The 16606-nt window shown below is 59.6% G+C and overlaps 1 protein-coding gene across 1 annotated transcript in view; it reads left to right on the forward strand.

The window, feature by feature from the left end:
• The first annotated feature begins 13095 nt into the window (after positions 1–13095).
• The window catches only part of IKZF3 (IKAROS family zinc finger 3), a 28681-nt gene continuing 25170 nt past the window's right edge, over positions 13096–16606 (forward strand). Inside the window, exon 1 of the mRNA XM_054176746.1 lies at positions 13096–13198. Coding sequence (XP_054032721.1) covers positions 13192–13198 — 7 coding nt within the window. The 5' untranslated portion in view covers positions 13096–13191. The remainder of the gene's footprint in view (positions 13199–16606) is intronic.

The following is a 16606-nucleotide window of genomic DNA, read 5'->3' on the forward strand; positions in this document are numbered from 1 at the left end:
GGAGCGCTGCGCGGGGACCGTCCTGGGTTTGTGCTGTTCTCCTTTGGGAGCTGGCATCTGGCAGCAGGAGCTGGTGGGTGCCTGGCTCTGGCGCAGCCAGGGGTGAAGTGGCTGTGGCTGGGGAGTGGTTTTCAGCAGCTGTGGCAGCTGCTCACCGCCTTGGCGTAATGGAGAGACCCTGAGTGCCACCCTGGCACCTGCCCGGCCTGGACATTCAGACTCGGTTTAGAACTTTTCCATTTCCTTTGCAGAGATCCCCTGGGGCATCCATCAGGGTTTTCATCCCTCCCTGCCTCAGCCTCGGGTGCCTGGGGGATGTTGCCGGCAGCCCGGGCGGCCTGGGACTGGCATCCTGCCTGGACGGGCAGTGGGCGGCGCTGGGCCGTGGGGAGGAGCGGCAAGGCCACGGGGTCAGTGTCCTGCTGGGTCGCCGGCCCCAGGAGGGTCACAGCCTCTGCCCACAGCCTGCCGGGACCAAAGGATGGGGCAGGAGGTGGGGACACAGCTGGGAAAGGCAAGAGGCAGGTCTGAGGGTGCCCAGCTCTGGCACTCGTGCCAGGTGGTGCTGCCCCATCTCCCACCTGAGCCCCCTGCTGCTCCCTGCTCCTTTCCTGGCTCCCCCAGGACAGCTGAAGTGAGAGGGGTGGGGGGAGATGGGCAGCTTGTGGCAGACCCCAGCACCTCCCTTCCCCAGCAGGGCTGAGCCCTCCAGGGCCACCCGTGGGTGCCGGTGCTGCCGGAGCAGAGCCGAGGGGGGGTCCAGCCGTGGGTCCAGCCCTGCCGGGGTGCTGGGGGGAGCAGGTTTCCCCCCGGGGCTCCCCGGGTGGCTGTTTGCAGCCTGCTCCGGAGCAGAGCTCCCACCTGGCCCCCAAGGACTCACAAGCTGCCGACCGGTCACTGTGACAGGAAGCAGGGATGGAGGGACCCGGGGGGGCTCCTCCACCCTCTCCCCCCTCCCACGCCGCTGGCAGGAGCCTGAATCTCCCCCAAAATGCCCCAAAGTCCCTTCCTGGCGCTGCCGGTCTCGGGCTGCAGGCTCCCGGTGTGGGTAGGTAGAGGTAAGGCTGCGGTGCCAGGTGCTGGTGGGGGATCTGTGGTTGGTGCCCACCTGTGGGCACGCAGGGTCCAAGCAGTGACTCAGAGGAAAGCCAGGGCAGACCCAGACCCTTCCAACCAGGCCTCTGCCCACTGTGGTACCTGGGGGTGCTGCTCTGGTCCCGCTGGGGTCTCTGGGTCTTGCCCATTGTTTTTAAACCAACTGAAGCTAAGTTGCCTTAATTCACCAAGAGCACCAACCAAAGCTGCTTGAACATCCTCTGTGCCAGGCCAGAACCGGCTCTGGCTGCCCTGGCACAGCTTATTGCCAGGTCTGGCCTCAGACCCCGGTGTGGGCAGCGCCTCTCGGCGCAGGCAGGGCCCTGGCCCCGTGCCCCTGTGCCAGTGGGAGCCGTGGGACAGGGCTGGCCTTCCACAAGTGCCTCTTTGCCAGGGCATACCAGGGGCTCTGCCACGCACAAACGCCCCAGCTCCGGCCTGGGCATCCCCTGGGCCCACAGCCCCACAGCAGCTCCCCACCATCACAACCAGCTGTGGAGGGAAAGGGGCTGGGGGGCACCAGGCCAAGCCACTGCCAGCGGCTGCACCGTGGCCCCAGGTGCTGCCCGCTCGTGGGCATCCCCGGGGCGGCCGCTCCCATGCCCGGGGCGGTGCCCGGGACCGCCTGCCCCCAGCTGTGTTTTCTTTAAGGGACCTTTTATGTTCTCACTTTATACAACAATAAATTGGCTTTTACTTTGGAGCCTGTGCCCACTCTGTGTGTCCCTGGGGGGCTGAGGCGGGTGGCATCCCCGCCCTGTGCCAGGGGTCCCCAGTGACACCCTGGCCGCAAGGGGAGGACACAGGGTGCCCGCGACAGGCGATGGCTTCCCCGAGCCAGGTCTGGCTCTGCTGGGTGCTCCTGGGCTGCTGCTCTCAGAAACAGGACACCAGGGCCCTTGGTAACTCTGCCTCTGCCTTCAGTAAATGAACACCCAGCGGCTCGGCCCCTGCCAGCCGGGCTCAGGTCACTGGCACCGTGCCAGTCCCTCAGCCACGCTGCACCGCTGCCCTCTTGGGAGGGTTGCTGGGGCCCTGCTCTGCCCCCTGCTCTCCTGCCCACCAGACCGGACCCAGGCATTGTGTGGGACGATCCCTCCCTGGTGCCAGTGCCCACGAGCAGCCCTGTCCTGGTTTGCCAGCACCTCTCTGCCCGCACGCTGCCTGCCGCAGCGATGCCACCTGGGCCCTAACGCGCAGTGACAGCTCTCGCTCGCGGGACATTAACCTCCTTTGTCACTCGGCTGTCTCCAGACGCGGCGCGGCAGGGCCGTGACAGCCCCCCGGACCCCAGGCTCCTGAGCAGATGGCCGCTGTCCCCCCCCGTGCCACTTGCCTCCCGGGGGACCCTCCTGCCACAGCCCAGGAGCAGCTGGGGAGGACCAAGGGATGCAGCAGGATGGGCAAAGCCCCAGCTGCCACCCTGTCCGTGGAGCTGTGGCTCTCCTCAGGGGCCTGCCGGTGTCCCCCCACGGAGCTGGGTGACGCCGAGTCCCCAGGGCCAGCACCTGCTCTGGTGCCTGCCCCAGCGACCTGCCCGAGGGGTGGGAAGCAGCAGGCTGCGGCTCGTTGGAGCCAGCGCCGAGGAGCTGCGTTCCAGGCTGTGGAGCAGCCCCCAGCCCGCACGGATGGACCTCAAGAAACCTCCTAAGACCCTGCAGCGAGCTCGGGGGAGATGATTTGCCCTGGGAGGGGTGACCTGGACGCGGGTCCGGCTCTCCAGCAGCAGCAGCAGCAGCGCTGGGAGCTCTGCTCCGTGGCAGGGCTGAGCGCTTTGCTTTGTGTTGCTGTCGCAGGGCTCTGCGCTGGAGAGGAAAGGCAGAGCTGGGTCCTCCCCGGCTCTGAAGGCAGCAGCCGCGGCCCCCAGCCTGCATCCTGAACTTTGTTCGAGCTGATTAGATTTTGGAGGAGGGAAGGAAGGATGTCTGATTGTTTAATTTCCACAATTAGGAAAAAAATATTTATCAGTAATTAGAACTGATGGCTGCAATTAGGGCTGTGATTAAAGCTTGGCCTCACCCTTCAGCAGCAGCCCTTGGGTTATGGAAACCTTCCTGATTGATTTTCACCACGACAAAAAAAAAACCACCACCAAAACCACCCCCCCCAAAAGAAATCCACGTCTGGGGGCATGGCTGCCCATAAGGAATCACTGCTGCAAAGGATTCATTAATCCATGGCTGCTGCTGCTGCTGGGAGCGCTGCTGCTGCACCAAAAATGTGGCCACTGGATTGGGGAGGAAGGAAATTCCCATTTCCCATTCCCAAGGTTGCCCAGAGAGGTGCTGGAGTCTCCCTCTCCAGAGGCTTTCAGGCCCTGGCTGGGTGTGCTCCTGTGTGCCCTGCCCTGGGGGATGCTGCTCTGGCAGAAGGGTTGGACTGGATGATCTCTGCAGGTCCCTGCCGACCTCTGCCCTTCTCTGGTTCCATGAACAGGCTGCTCAGGGATGTGGTGGAGGCTCCATCCCTGGAGACATTCAAGGTCAAACTTGATGTGGCCCTGAGCAACCTGCTCTGGCTGGTGGAGTCCCTGCTGAGTGCAGGGACAGGAAGACCTTGGAGTGTCCCTTCCAACCTGATGCATTCTGTGAAGCCAAAGCAGAGCTACAAAACCACAAAGCCTCTTCCCATGCCTGTGGTCAAGAGCTCAGCAGTGTAGCTGGTCCCATGCTCCCCTCTTGACTAGCTCTCGATTCTCCCCCCTGCCCCCTGTGTGAGCTGGGCATCCCTGGGCATCCCTGGGCATCCCCAGGCCTTGCTGGGCATCAGGCATTGTTCTGACTGCCATGGTTTTAAGGTGAGCTTGTGCCTGGCAATGAAAGAGGAGGACCTGCAGAGCCTCCCCTGCCGGAGGGATCCGTTTCTCTCTGGAGTGAGGGTGGTGAGACCCTGGCACAGGTTGTGGCTGCCCCCTCCCTGGAGGTGTTCAAGGCCAGGCTGGGTGAGGTCTTGAGCACCCTGGTCCAGCAGGAGGTATCCCTGCCCGTGGCAGGGGGGGGTTGGAAGTGGCTGAGCTGGAAGATCCCTTCCACCCCAACCCCTTCTGTGACTCCTCGCTGCGTTTCCACCCCGTGATCATTGCTGCCTGTGGTGTTCCTCCGTGGCAGAGCTCTCCTGGAGCCCTTCTGCTTTGCTCTGCACGCATGCAAGTGTCCAGTTGGCAGCTCAGGCACCCAGCCCAGGGGCAGTTGCCGAGCTCCTTACGCCGTGGTTCCCTCCTCAGCCTTTCCCAAGTGCTGATCCTGCAGAGCTCGGAGCGGGGTCTGTGCCCGCGCCGGCTCCTGCTGTGTTCCTGTCAAAAAGGATAAGTTAAACCGGGTTGAATCTCCTCGATTTTTGGATGAATGGCCACCAAGAAAGGTCTGGATGCCAGAAGAAGTTGCAGTCACTGAGGAGGAGCTGCTCTTTTGCTTGACTTGGTGCCCGGAGTGCAGAGAGGGAGGGAAGGAAGGGCTGGGCGCAGGGCAGCCGCGGTGCAGAGGGGGCAGAGCAGAGCCTCCTTTGCTGGCAGCCGGGGGGGTGGGGGGGTCTGTGTCACAGCTCTGCTGTGGCTTCCACGGGGTCCACGTTGGCCACGAAGTGCCAGCTAAACACGAGGAGGAACTTCTTGCATTGAAGGGGGATGGAGCCTGGAGCAGGCTGCCCAGAGAGGTGCTGGAGCCTCCATCTCCAGAGACATTCAGCCCCACCTGGATGTGTTCCTGTGTGAGCTTCCCTGGGTGATCTCTCCTCTGCACACCATCCAGCCAAGGCAGTTGTCTTGGCAGGGGGGTTGGACTGGATGATCTCCGGGGGTCCCTTCCAACCCCTCCCACTCTGTGATTCTGAAGGGAAGGAGGATGAGAGCTCTCCATTGTCCCTCCACGAAGTGAGGCTGGAAGGCAGCAGCTCCTGGCAGGGAACAGCTCCCCCAGCTTGAAGCCAAGTCCTGGAAGCTGGCATTGTGGTGGCACCCGGGGCTGGCTGCTCCAGCAGGCTCTCCCAGCTCCCTGTGGGGCTGCTGAGGAGCTTGGACACTTGAGAAGCTCTTAAAGCAGCAAAATGCCATTTGCTGGGTGCTTGGTGAGCAGAAGGAGCTGCTGCTGCCGCAGATCCAGCAGCTACCCTTCAGAGCTGAGCCTTTTCTGGGCAGGAAGCTTTCCCATTAGCTCAGAGCTTTGGCAATTTGTGTCGTGACTTGTTCCTCATCCGCTGAACTCGGGGGGGGAAATCTCCAGCTGGTGTAAGAAGCTCATCTGCTGCGCAGCACCTGGGGCCAGCAGGGCTCTGCCGCCAGGAGCTGAGGCAGCTGAAGGAGAAGCTGCAGCAGGAGGTGGGTGGAGAAAGCTCTGCAGCCTCTCTGCTTCCCCCTGGGATGTGCTCAGCCTCTTCCTGGGGAGCAGCGGCAGAGGAGAGCCGGGTCCTGAATTCCCCTGGCTGTGACATTTGTTAACCCTCTGCTGGTCTCGAGATCCCCCCCAGAGCTGCCACTCTGCTCTGGTGAGACCTTACCTGCAGGGCTGCTGCCAGCTCTGGGACCCCCAACACAAGAGGGACACAGAGCTGCTGGAGAGGGTCCAGAGGAAGCCACAAGGGTGATCAGAGGCTGCAGCACCTCTGCCGTGGGGCCAGGCTGGGAGAGTTGGGGCTGTTCAGGATGCAGAAGAGAAGGCTCCAGGGAGACCTCAGAGCTGCATTGCAATATCTGCAGGGGACCTCCAGGCAGGCTGGGGAGGGACTGTTCAGAAGGGGCTGTGGGGACAGGGCCAGGGGCAATGGTTTGAAGCTGGAGCAGGGCAGAGTTGGGTTGGACATCAGGAGGAAGTTCTGCACAGGGAGGCTGGGGAGACACTGGGACAGGTGCCCAGGGAGGTGGTTGAGGTCCCATCCCTGCAGACATTTAAGCTCAGCCTGGCTGTGTCCTTGGGCAGCCTGCTCTGGTTGGAGGAGTCCCTGCTGAGGGCAGGGAGGTTGGACAAGATGAGCTCTGAGGATCCCTTCCAACCTGTGCAGTCTGTGCAGCTGTGAAGCCCTGGGCTGGTTGGGCTCCATTAAGTGGTGCAGGCTTGCACAGGGCAGGCTGGAGCACATCAGACACAGAGAGAGAGAGGGAAACCCAAAGGGCAGAGCCTGAATGCTTTCAAACCACCAAGATGAAACACTCCCATTAATATCTGCTGGAAACTGCTCCCAGAGCCTCTGTCACCTGTCACTGTGGCCAGGAATTCCAGCAGGACAATCCCTGAAGCATTTGCAGGTCCTGAGCAAGGCTGTGGCAGGCTCTGGTGTCACCAGCAAGGAGCAGGCTCCTTGCCCTGACAGCCAGGTGACAAACTTGGCCTTGGCTTTTCCTCCCAACACCTTCCTTCAGGCAGCATGTTCAAGTGGTCCCTGCCTGCAGGGGCTCCAGAGGTGCCTGAGTGCTGATGTTCTGTGGCTGCTGGCAGTTGGAAATGAGAAGAGCCTCACAAAGCCTCTCCTGCTCTGGCAGCTGCTCTGTGGTCTGCCACGTTGTGCTGTCAGCTCATGAGCAGGAGCCTGCTCCTTGCTCCCTGACTCGAGGCCTCCTGCAGAGCTGCCAGCTCAGGTCGCTGCTGGGACTGCAAGTTCTGGGCTTGCAGACCACGGGGAGGAGAGCAGAGCAGTGTCAGCCAGCTGGCCCTGGCCAGGACCCTCAGACAGCACCTTGGCCTCTCCCACACTGCAGGGGGATGAAGCTGAGCTGGCCTCTCCCTGCTGCTCCTCTGGAGCGGGGCCAGAGGAGGCCACAGAGATGATCCAAGGGCTGGAGCAGCTCTGCTGAGGGAGCTGGGGCTGTGCAGCCTGGAGAGGAGAGGGCTCCAGGGAGACCTTAGAGCTGCCTGCCAGTGTTTGAAGGGGGCTGCAGGAGGATGATTCCCCTCTGGTGTGTGATGAGAGGATGTGGTCAGGGCATCCAGGAGCAATTTCCTTTCCTCAGCAATAAACCATCTCAGAATGGGGGCAGCCAGCAAGGTTCAGAGCACCTGGTTTAGAAGCTGAGGAGATCACAGCCATGAGGGAACTGTGAAGCTTTTAACCTCTCTGCAGTCTCCTAGAATGAAGCTAAACCAAAGCACAGAGGTCTCAGAAACCCCAAAGAATTCAACCCAAATCCAACCTTCCCCCTCCCCCCTCCCTTTTTTTTTCCACTACAGTCCAAAACCAGAGTTGAAAATGGAGCTGAAAAAGGTTTTCTCATCATCTCCTCCACCCTGCACACCTTGAGGACTCCTCCTGAGGCTGTCAGAGGCACCAGGCTGCCAGCCCGGCCCAAAACTGCATTCTTAGCTCCATCTGTGGGCAAGTGAGAGAGGAAGCAGGGAAGCAGCTGCCGAGGCTGCGCTGCCCCGGCTGGGCTGCAGGAGCTGTTTGCAGCGCTCAGGCTGTTTAGGAAACAAAGGAAGCCTTTGCCAAGCAGAGGCTGAGATTTGTTACCTGAAACTAGCAAACTGCAGAGGCCTCGGATGGGAGTCTGCAGGGAGTGGGGGTGGCAGAGAACCGTGGAGCTGTGTCAGCTGAAGAAGCTCTCTGAGAGCACCCAGTCCAAGCATGGACCCAGCACCACTGTGGCCACCAAACTGTGTCCCACAGTGCCATGGCCACAGGTTTCTTGAACCCCTCCAGGGATGGGGACTCCACCACCACCTCCCTGGGCAGCCTGTGCCAGATCCTCACCACTCTTTTAGCAATTTCCCCTCCCCTAATTGCCAAACTAATCCTCCCCTGGTGCAACCTGAGGCTGCTTCCTCTCACTCTATCACCTGATAGGAAGGAGAAGAGCCCAACCCTCACCTCACTGCAGCCTCCTCTCAGGGAGCTGCAGGATGACTCCACATAGAGTTGGGTTGGAAAGGACCTTCAAGATCCTCCAGTTCCAAGCCCCTGCCCTGGGCAGGGACCCCTCCCTCCAGCCCAGGCTGCTCAAAGCCTCATCCAGCCTGGCCTTGAGCACCTCCATGGAGGGGCATCCACAACCTTCCTGTTCCAGTGTCTCCCCACCCTCACTGGCAAGAATCTCCTCCTCACCTCCAGACTCAATCTGCCCTCTCCCAGCTCAAAGCCATTGCCTCTATCACCCACGTAAAAAAATCCCTCCCCAGCTCTCCTGCAGCCCTCTTCAGGTCCTGGAAGGCTGCTCTGAGGTCTCCCTGGAGCCTTCTCTTGTCCGGGCTGAACAGCCCCAACCCTCCCGCAGCTCAGGCTGGTGATGCTGCTGCTGAAGATCTTTAGTTCCTCTGGAGAAGTGGCTGCCGGCCGCTGCCTTTCATCCCTTTGTGGCACAGCCACCTGCTGCATGCGGCCAGCTGCCCCGCAGGCTGCGAGCAGAGAGCTGCTGGGTGAGCTCTGGGCTGCAATCGCAGCTTGCATCTCAGCACGGAGCTCTTATCTCCTCCATCGGTGCACTTTGTCTCTGGAGCCCAGGGCTCCCTGCAGAAGTAAACAAATAAATAAAGTTATTCATTACCCCCGAAGAGAACAAACAGAGCCCTCAGCCAGAGCTGACTCAGAGGAAGAGATGCTTCGGTTTGAAACGTCCAGGAATTTCTGTGCTTGTGGCCCAGGCTCTGCTCCCAGAGACTCAAACAAACAAACAAGAGAGGAAACAGTGAAGCAGCAGAGAGCTGCAGAGCAGCCTGGCTTGGGCTGGCTTGGGATGAGCCTGAACTTGCCCCGGGGGGCGTCTGGGTTGGACGTGAGGAACAGTTTCTGTCCCTGCTCACTGCAGGGGGTTGGACAGGATGACTTTCGAGGGACCCTTCCAGCCCGATGCGTTCTGTGGTCCGATGGCCAACTGCTCCCCACAGAGCTGCCCTCTGTGGGGCCCTCACCTGCCCCAGGGCCACCTCTTGCTGCTCCCACCCCACTGCCTCCATCCTACACAGCCAGCCCTGCCACAGCCACCCCCAGCACCGTGCTGTGCCCTGGGGCTGAGCACCTAACCCTGCCCCCCCCAGCACCGTGCTGTGCCCTGGGGCTGAGCACCTAACCCTGCCCCCCCCAGCACCGTGCTGTGCCCTGGGGCTGAGCACTTAACCCTGCCCCCCCCAGCACCATGCTGTGCCCTGGGGCTGAGCACCTAACCCTGCCCCCCCCATCCCTGCCCCCCCCATCCCTGCCACCACCCCAACGGCCGCTGCCACCAGTGCCACTTCCCGCCCTTGGCTCCCCTGGGGGGGGCAGGTGGGCCTCTTGCTCCTCCTCACCCACACTCTCTGCTCTAAAATGAGCATTTTTTTGCTGCTGGTTTGTTGTGGTTTCTTCTTTTTTTCCTTTGTTCCTAAGAGCTTTGGGGTGCTGGGAGGGGAAGGATGTCCCTGGTGCTGCCACCCACTCAGCAGCCACCACGCTGCTCTTCCACAGCCTAGGGAGGGCTGGGCTGCACTCCAGGATGGTGTTTCCCCATTGATGAGAGGGGATCTGATCAGTGCTGATCAATAGCTAGAGGGTGGGGGGCAAGAAGATGAAGCCAGACTCTTCTCTGTGGTGCTCAGTGGCAAAGGACACCAAGTGGAGCCCAGGAGGCTCCATCTGGGCAGGAGGAGAAAGTTGTTTGGTGTGAGGCTGCTGGAGGCCTGGAGCAGGCTGCCCAGAGAGGCTGTGGAGAGCTTCCAACCCCCCCTGGGCACTGTGCTGCTGGGCAGGCTGCTGGGGGAGCCCTGCTGGAGCAGGGGGGTTGGGCTGGGGGAGCTCCAAAGGTTCCCTTCCAACCCCCAGACCACTCTGGGGACTGGGGATTCTATTTCCAGTGTGCAGGCAGGGCTGGGAAACTCCTGGGAGAGGAGGGAATGGGAGCAGGGCTGGGAGCTGCCTGCTCAGGGCAGGATCTGCACCTCCACGCTGGGAGGTGGCTCCCAGCTCGGCAGCCCTGGGTGTGCTCCAGCTGCAGGTTTCTGGAGCGACTCATTCTGGGATGTGTCTGCTCAGCTATAAACCAAAACCATTCCTGCCATGGCTGTGAGAAAGACTGAAAGCAAGAGCTGGGCTCAGAGAGCTGCTGGCTCAAAAGCAGAGCTGCACACCACGACCTCGCTCCAAGCCCTCGGTGGTTTTAAAGTCAGTTACATGTTCTGGAAGACCTCTTTGTGACCTTCTTAAACCCTTAAAAGTAGAACTATTTCGTTTCCAGAGTGAGTGCTGCGGCTGTCCCCTCCCTGGGGGTGGTCAAGGGCAGGCTGGATGAAACCCTGAGCACCCTGGGCTGGTGTGAGCTGTCCCTGCCCGTGGCAGGGGGGTTGGAACTGGGTGATCCTGAAGGTCCTTTCCAACCCCAACCTATTCTGGGAATCTATGAAAGAAATCGCTCAGGAAACAGCCAAGGAAGGGCAGGAGAGGACTTGCCTTTGCCCAGACCCCAGATCAGGAGATCAGAGCTGGGGCTAGTGAGGGAAATCATCTTTCTGGTGCAGCCCCAGCCCCTGCCAGCCTCCCGAGGTGACGTCGTGGGATTTGCATAACAAATCTGGGCCCAGGCAGCGCAGGGCTGAGTTATTTTGGTAGAAGGCTGAATTCAGAAGCCCTCAGGTCCCGAGTTTAATAGAGTGTGAAAGAGAAGGTCTCAAGCCATGGGTGGAAGCTGCCTGCCCTCGAGCCTGGTGGCATTTCGAAGTGGTGTCCCTCTTGCAGAGCTCCTTGCTCTCCCCCAGGTCTGCCCTGCCTCAGCATTTCACTCCTCCCTCCTCGCAGGGGGGCAGCCACACGTCCTCCTTCCTCAGACCGAGGGATTATTAACTCTCAAGTGGTGGCTTAAAGGCAGAGCAGAACCATCTCAGGGTTTCCATCCCCTTCAGCTGCAGGGAGGCTTTGTCATCAGGACCACCTCAGAGGATCCAACCTCTCCCATGAGCTGCAGGCTTTCAGTTTTACTCAAGGCTAACATTTCATGGGCAAAATGATTCAGTTTGTAACGTGGCTGCTGCCACCCAATCCTGTTTCAGTCTGAACATTCTCCTCCTAAGGATGTTTACAGCCTGTGGTTTGGATTGGAAGGGACCTTAGAGATCATCCAGCTCCAACCCCCCTGCCATGGGCAGGGACCCCTCCCACCAGCCCAGGCTGCTCAAAGCCTCATCCAGCCTGGCCTTGAACACCTCTATGGAGGGGGCATCCACAGCCCCCCTGTGCCAGTGTCTCCCCACCCTCACTGCCAACAATTTCTTCCTCATCTCCAGCCTCAATCTGCCCTCCTCAAGCTTGCTAAAAGTCCCTCCCCAGCTCTTCTGGAGCCCCTTCAGTACTGGAAACCTGCTCTAAGATCTCCCTGAAACTTTCTCTTCTCCAGGCTGGACATCCCCAACTCTCACAGTGATGCACTAAGCCTCCAGCAATCCTCTCACCCCCAAGCATTCATGTCTCACTCATTGCAGCACTGCTGAGTCGTGGGGACACAAAAAAACCAACCCAAAAGCTCAGTGTGATGAAAAATAAGAAGGAAACTGCACTCAAGAGATGCAGCAACAGCCCCAAGGCTCTGGAGATGTTCCTGGCTGCTGCAGTGGTGCTGGAGAGCTTCAGCACCGTGGGGTTGATGTTTTGGGGTTGTGTTTCTTTGCTCTCTCTGTCTCACCAGCCTGGGAAGCTGCAGCCAGCAGCTCTGTGCTCTGAGGCACAGCAGGTACAGGCTGCTCCTCACAGATGTTCCGTGCTGATGTTCTCTGCTGATCTGAGATCTAGGCCAACTTGTACCTTTTTAGGCCATTTCTTGGTAAAGAGCTCTGGGCTTTGGGTGAAGCAGAAGCTCTGAGAGTTGTGCTTAGCTTGCACATGAAGCTGAGGCTGCCTTGGTCTGGCACAGCTCACAGTTCCCCCCCCCCACCCCCCAACAGCCACGCAAGGCTTTGGGTGGGAAGGGACCTGTAAAGGTCACTCGGTGCCACCCCCCCCCTGCTGTGGGCAGGGACATCCTGGACCTGGGCAGGTTGCTCAGAGCCTCCACCCAGCTTCTGCTAGAGAAATCCTCATTTACCACCCCCCTGAGCACTTTGCCTTCTGTATTTGCTTTAATTTTGCCCAGAATGGTTGGGGCTGGAAGGGACCTCTGAGGACTGAGGCCAAGCCCCCTGCCAGAGCAGTCACCCAGGGCAGGTCACTCAGGAACACATCCAGGGGGGGTTTGAAGCTCTCCAGAGATGGAGGCTTCACAGCCTCTCTGGGCAGCCTCCTGGGCTCTGCCACCCTCACCTCAAGGGAATTTCTCCTCATGCTGAGGGTGGCACCTCCTGGCTTCCAGCCTGGGGCTGCTGTTCCTTGCCCTATCCCAGTTATTTTCAGGGAAGAATTTCACAGCTTGGCTTTCTGCTAAGCAGCAGACTGAGAGCTGACTGAAGTTTGCTCTTTTACCCCTGTTTTAGTCACTGAATGGTAATGAGCAGCCTGAGGAGAGCGATTAGTAGTCAAGGACACACCATTGAAAGGGTAACCCACCCTGAGGCCACCTTTAGGTGGTGTGTAAAGGAAACTCAGTGTGTGGAGAGGTCACCCTCCCACCTGCCACCGCAGCCCACCATTGCCACCCCAGCCCTGGCACACAAGCCTGGCTCTGCAGCACGACATGAGATGAGTCAAGAGGCTGCCAGTGTGGAACAGCTCTGTGTCACCCTGGGAGCCGTTGCTGTCCCCCTGGGAGCCATTGTTGACCCTGGAGGGAGCTAACCCAGCTCGTGGTGCTCCCATCTCGTTGTGGGCTTTAAGGTGAAGGGCTCCCTACAAAGCTCAGTGATGGTTTCGATCAGGTTATGGATGCTGACACCTGGCCACTCAGGTTGGATGTCAGGAGGAATTTGTTCAGTGAAAGGGTTCTCGGAGCCTGGAAGAGGCTGTCCTCCCCTAGCCCCCCGTACCCTCCCCGGGGCCCCGTCGGTGCCCCTGTCTCTGCCGAGTGCCCATCGCTGGGCACCACCGCCGAGCCCCGGGGCGGCCAGTGCCCGGGCCGGGGCGAGCCCCGGGTCAGCTCCGTTTGCCGCCGCCCGGCGCCGCTCTCCGCCCGCCCAGCGCCGGCCCGGATGTGGCGGAGCCCGGGAGGGAGGCGAGGCCGGGCCGGGTCCCCTCCGGGACGATCCCCGCGGGGCTCGCAGGCGGAGCCGGAGCCGCGGCCGGAGCATGGCAGGTGAGGAACGACCCCGCTCTTCCCCGGGCCCGGGGTGGGGAAGCTGCTGCCGCCGTCGTGTGTCGCCCTCCGCCTCAATCGCCATCCCCGCTGAGCCCCTCGGGGTGCCCGCACCGCGCTCCGCACCTTTGCTTCCCGGCGGCTTCCGCGGCCGCGTTTTACCGACGGGAACCGACTCGCCTGCGGCAATTAAACGGGAAACGAACGGAGCTTCCCCCCTGCTCTGAGTTCAGTTCCTGACACATCCCCACGCGTGGCAGGGAGCTGGGGGCAGCACCTGCTCCTGGCCCGGGCTATAAGGAGTTAAGCAGCGCCTTGGCTTCTTCTGGAGCCTAGAAGGGGCTTGGAACTTCCAGGGCCAGCAAACTGCAGGCAAGATTTGGGCTTCAGTGGGAAAGGGAAACCCCAAATCAGCAGAGTTCTGGGCAAGGCTGGCAGAGCATCACCCCAGAGCTGAACATTCTTAGCTTAACTCATTGCTCTGAGGGTTAATGCCCTGAGCTTGGCAGGCTGGGGATGAAGTTGGTGTGGAAGAGTTTTCCTGGGTACAGCAGCTGCCAAGAGTCTCTCTTTCCATGGGAAAATCTTGGTTCCACTGCAGGCTGTGGGGAATTTGAGGACAAGAGGAACATTCCTGGCCTCAGTTCTCTGTCCAGTGTGAGGAGGCTCAGCACAGGCACAGAGTGGGAGATGAGCACTGCTGAGAGATGTCTGAGGAGGCAAAGCTGACAGCCCCGGGTTGTGTCTCTAACTGGTTTGGTCTTGCAAGAGCTGAGCTCCCACTGCCATTTCCATTTGCTCTACTGGGATGGAGGTGCTGAGTTACTGGAAGATGCTCTGCTGGTGTCAGAAGGTCATAGGCTATGATCTGAGCCCCAAGATCAGAATCTCCTCCCCAAAAGGGAGGGAGCAGCCCCTGGCACTTCAGATGTTCCATGGTGCTTCAGAGCAGCAGAGTGCCTGAGACCCTGCACGGAGAGGCTTTGACCAGGTACCTTCAGCCTTCTTCTTGGCACTGCAGGTGCTGGTGGAGGTCATTCCATGGGGAAATCATTTGGGCTTTCCTTCTTTTCCATGGGTTGGACCCCAGAGGATCCTTGGGGCCCCTTCCAAGCTGGCATTCTGTGGTGCTGTGGTTCAGTTTGCATTGAGTTTGGGCTCAGCTGGAGCTAATCACTTGAGGAGAATTAACTCCAGCTCAGCCCAAACCCAACGCAGAGCTGAAGGTGGACAGCCTGTTGGGGGGGAAGAAGTTGGACACAAGGTCACTGCCTGTGCTGTGAGTGCTGAGGGAGAAGGGCAGGAGCCACACTTGCTGTGGAGTTACTCTGGGGTAATTCTGTGCCTCTGGAGAAGGTGCAGAGAGAAGGAGACAACCTCTGGGTGCTGGGCCAGGAGGATTGGGAGCGTTTGGGACCAGCCCTGTCGTGGTGCTGGAGGGTTGGGAAGTGAAGCTGGCAGTGGAAAGGTGATGTTGTGCTGTTGGCTTTGGGGGCAAAAAGGTGAGATGTGGCTCACTCAGGTTGTTCCTCCTGCCCTGCTGGCTACCAGAGAGCAAAAAGGGTGTTAGAGGCAGTGCTGATTTGAGGCACATCCATCACAGGGCTGGAGCTGCTCTGCTGTGAGGACAGACTGAGAGAGTCGGAGCTGTTCAGTCTGGAGAAGAGAAGGCTCTGAGGAGACCTTCTTGTGGCCTCCCAGTGTCTGGAGAGGGCTACAAGAAAGCTGGGGAGGGACTTTGGAGGGTGTCAGGGAGGGATAGGACTGGGGGGGATGAAGCAAAACTAGAAGTGGGGAGGTTGAGATTGGATGTAAGGAAGTTCCTCCCCATGAGGGTGGTGAGAGCCTGGCACAGGTTGCCCAGGGAGGTGGTGGAAGCCTCCTGCCTGGAGGTGTTTGCAGCCAGGCTGGAGGTGGCTGTGAGCAACCTGCTGTGGTGTGAGGTGTCCCTGCCCATGGCTGATCCTTGAGGTCCCTTCCAACCCTGCCAATTCTGATTCTGTAGGGAGGGTTAAGGCAGAGGTGGCTTGGTTGGTTCTGCTGCCTGGCCACGCAGCAGCAGTTGTGCCCTGGCAGCTCCACAGCCCTTGGGATAGATTTTTTTAGCAATAGATTTGAATATTGGGTGGGTTTGGGTGGTTTTTTTTCTCTCAATTTGACTGCTGGGGTGGAACAAGGGATGGGGAAGGATTGGCTTCAAAAGCACCCAAAGGTGACACTTCTGCTCTGGGAGCCAGCAGCGCGTGGCGGCTGCAGGGCACCCAGGCAGACCCTGGCCCTCCACACGCTTGGGCACTGCAGCTCTGGGAGGACCAAGGGCATCTGTAAGTCACTTCTCCCATCCTGCTCTCCTGAAGGGGAGGGAGGAATTGTGGCTTTCTTTGTCCAGAATCAAGGGTGGGAGGTTCCTAAACCTTCTCCTGCCTGGGAAGGGACTTTCTGTAAGGGTTAGTAGTGATGGGAGGCTGGAGATGGGATGGGAGAGAGGAGAGGGCGGCTGGAGATGGGATGGGAGAGGGGAGAGGGAGGCTGGAGATGAGGAAGAAATTCTTGGCAGTGAGGGTAGGGAGACCCTGGCACAGGTTGCCCAGGGAGGTTGTGGCTGTCCCCTCCCTGGGGGTGTTCAGGAGCACCTCCCCTGTGGGGACAGGCTGAGAGGGTTGGGGTTGTTCAGCCTGGAGAAGAGAAGGCTCCAGGGAGACCTAATCTGATTTTTATTTGAGTCTGATTTTTCCTTCGTTTTGATTTTCACTTCATTTTGATTTTCCCTTTTATTTCCCTTGATCTCCTTTTCTCTCCCCTTCTTTCTTTACTTTCCTGAGGATTCTCGATGTCTTTCACTTCGCAGCCAGCTGCACTTTTCGCCCCCCTTCAGCTCAGGGACTTTGCCACATCCCAGCTCTCACCAAAGCCACTTTAAGTGTTCGAATTCCTGCTGCATTTGCAGGGAGGGAAAGGAGCTCAGCTTTAATTTGAGGAATCATTTCCCAAGTGCTGACAGCTTAACAACTCTGCCGTCAGGAGCTGCACCCCGGGGGAGCTCAGGCTGCTCCTGGGTGGTTTCAGCCCTTAACAGGGAGGATTTTTTTCTCGCTGCTCTTTGCTCGCAGCCAGCTCAGAGCTGTGGCAACTACCTGGATAATGGAACTCCGGGTGAGAAATGGGAGCTGAATGTTTTCCCTTTAGGGAACAAAGGAACCAAACCTTGAAATAAACCCCGGGGAAAAAAACTCTTTTGTAGGATTGGGGGTGGGGAATGGAATAGTTCTGCTGCTTTAGTCCAGGTTGGAGATTAGGAAGAATTTCTGTGCTGCAAGAGTGGTCAGGGGCTGGAGCAGGCTGCCCAGGGGGTTGGTGGAGTCTCCATCCCTGGAGGGGCTCAAGGAATGTGTGGCCATGGCACTTGGG

Source organism: Dryobates pubescens, chromosome 36 (assembly GCF_014839835.1).
Source record: "Dryobates pubescens isolate bDryPub1 chromosome 36, bDryPub1.pri, whole genome shotgun sequence".
NCBI lineage: Eukaryota > Metazoa > Chordata > Aves > Piciformes > Picidae > Dryobates > Dryobates pubescens.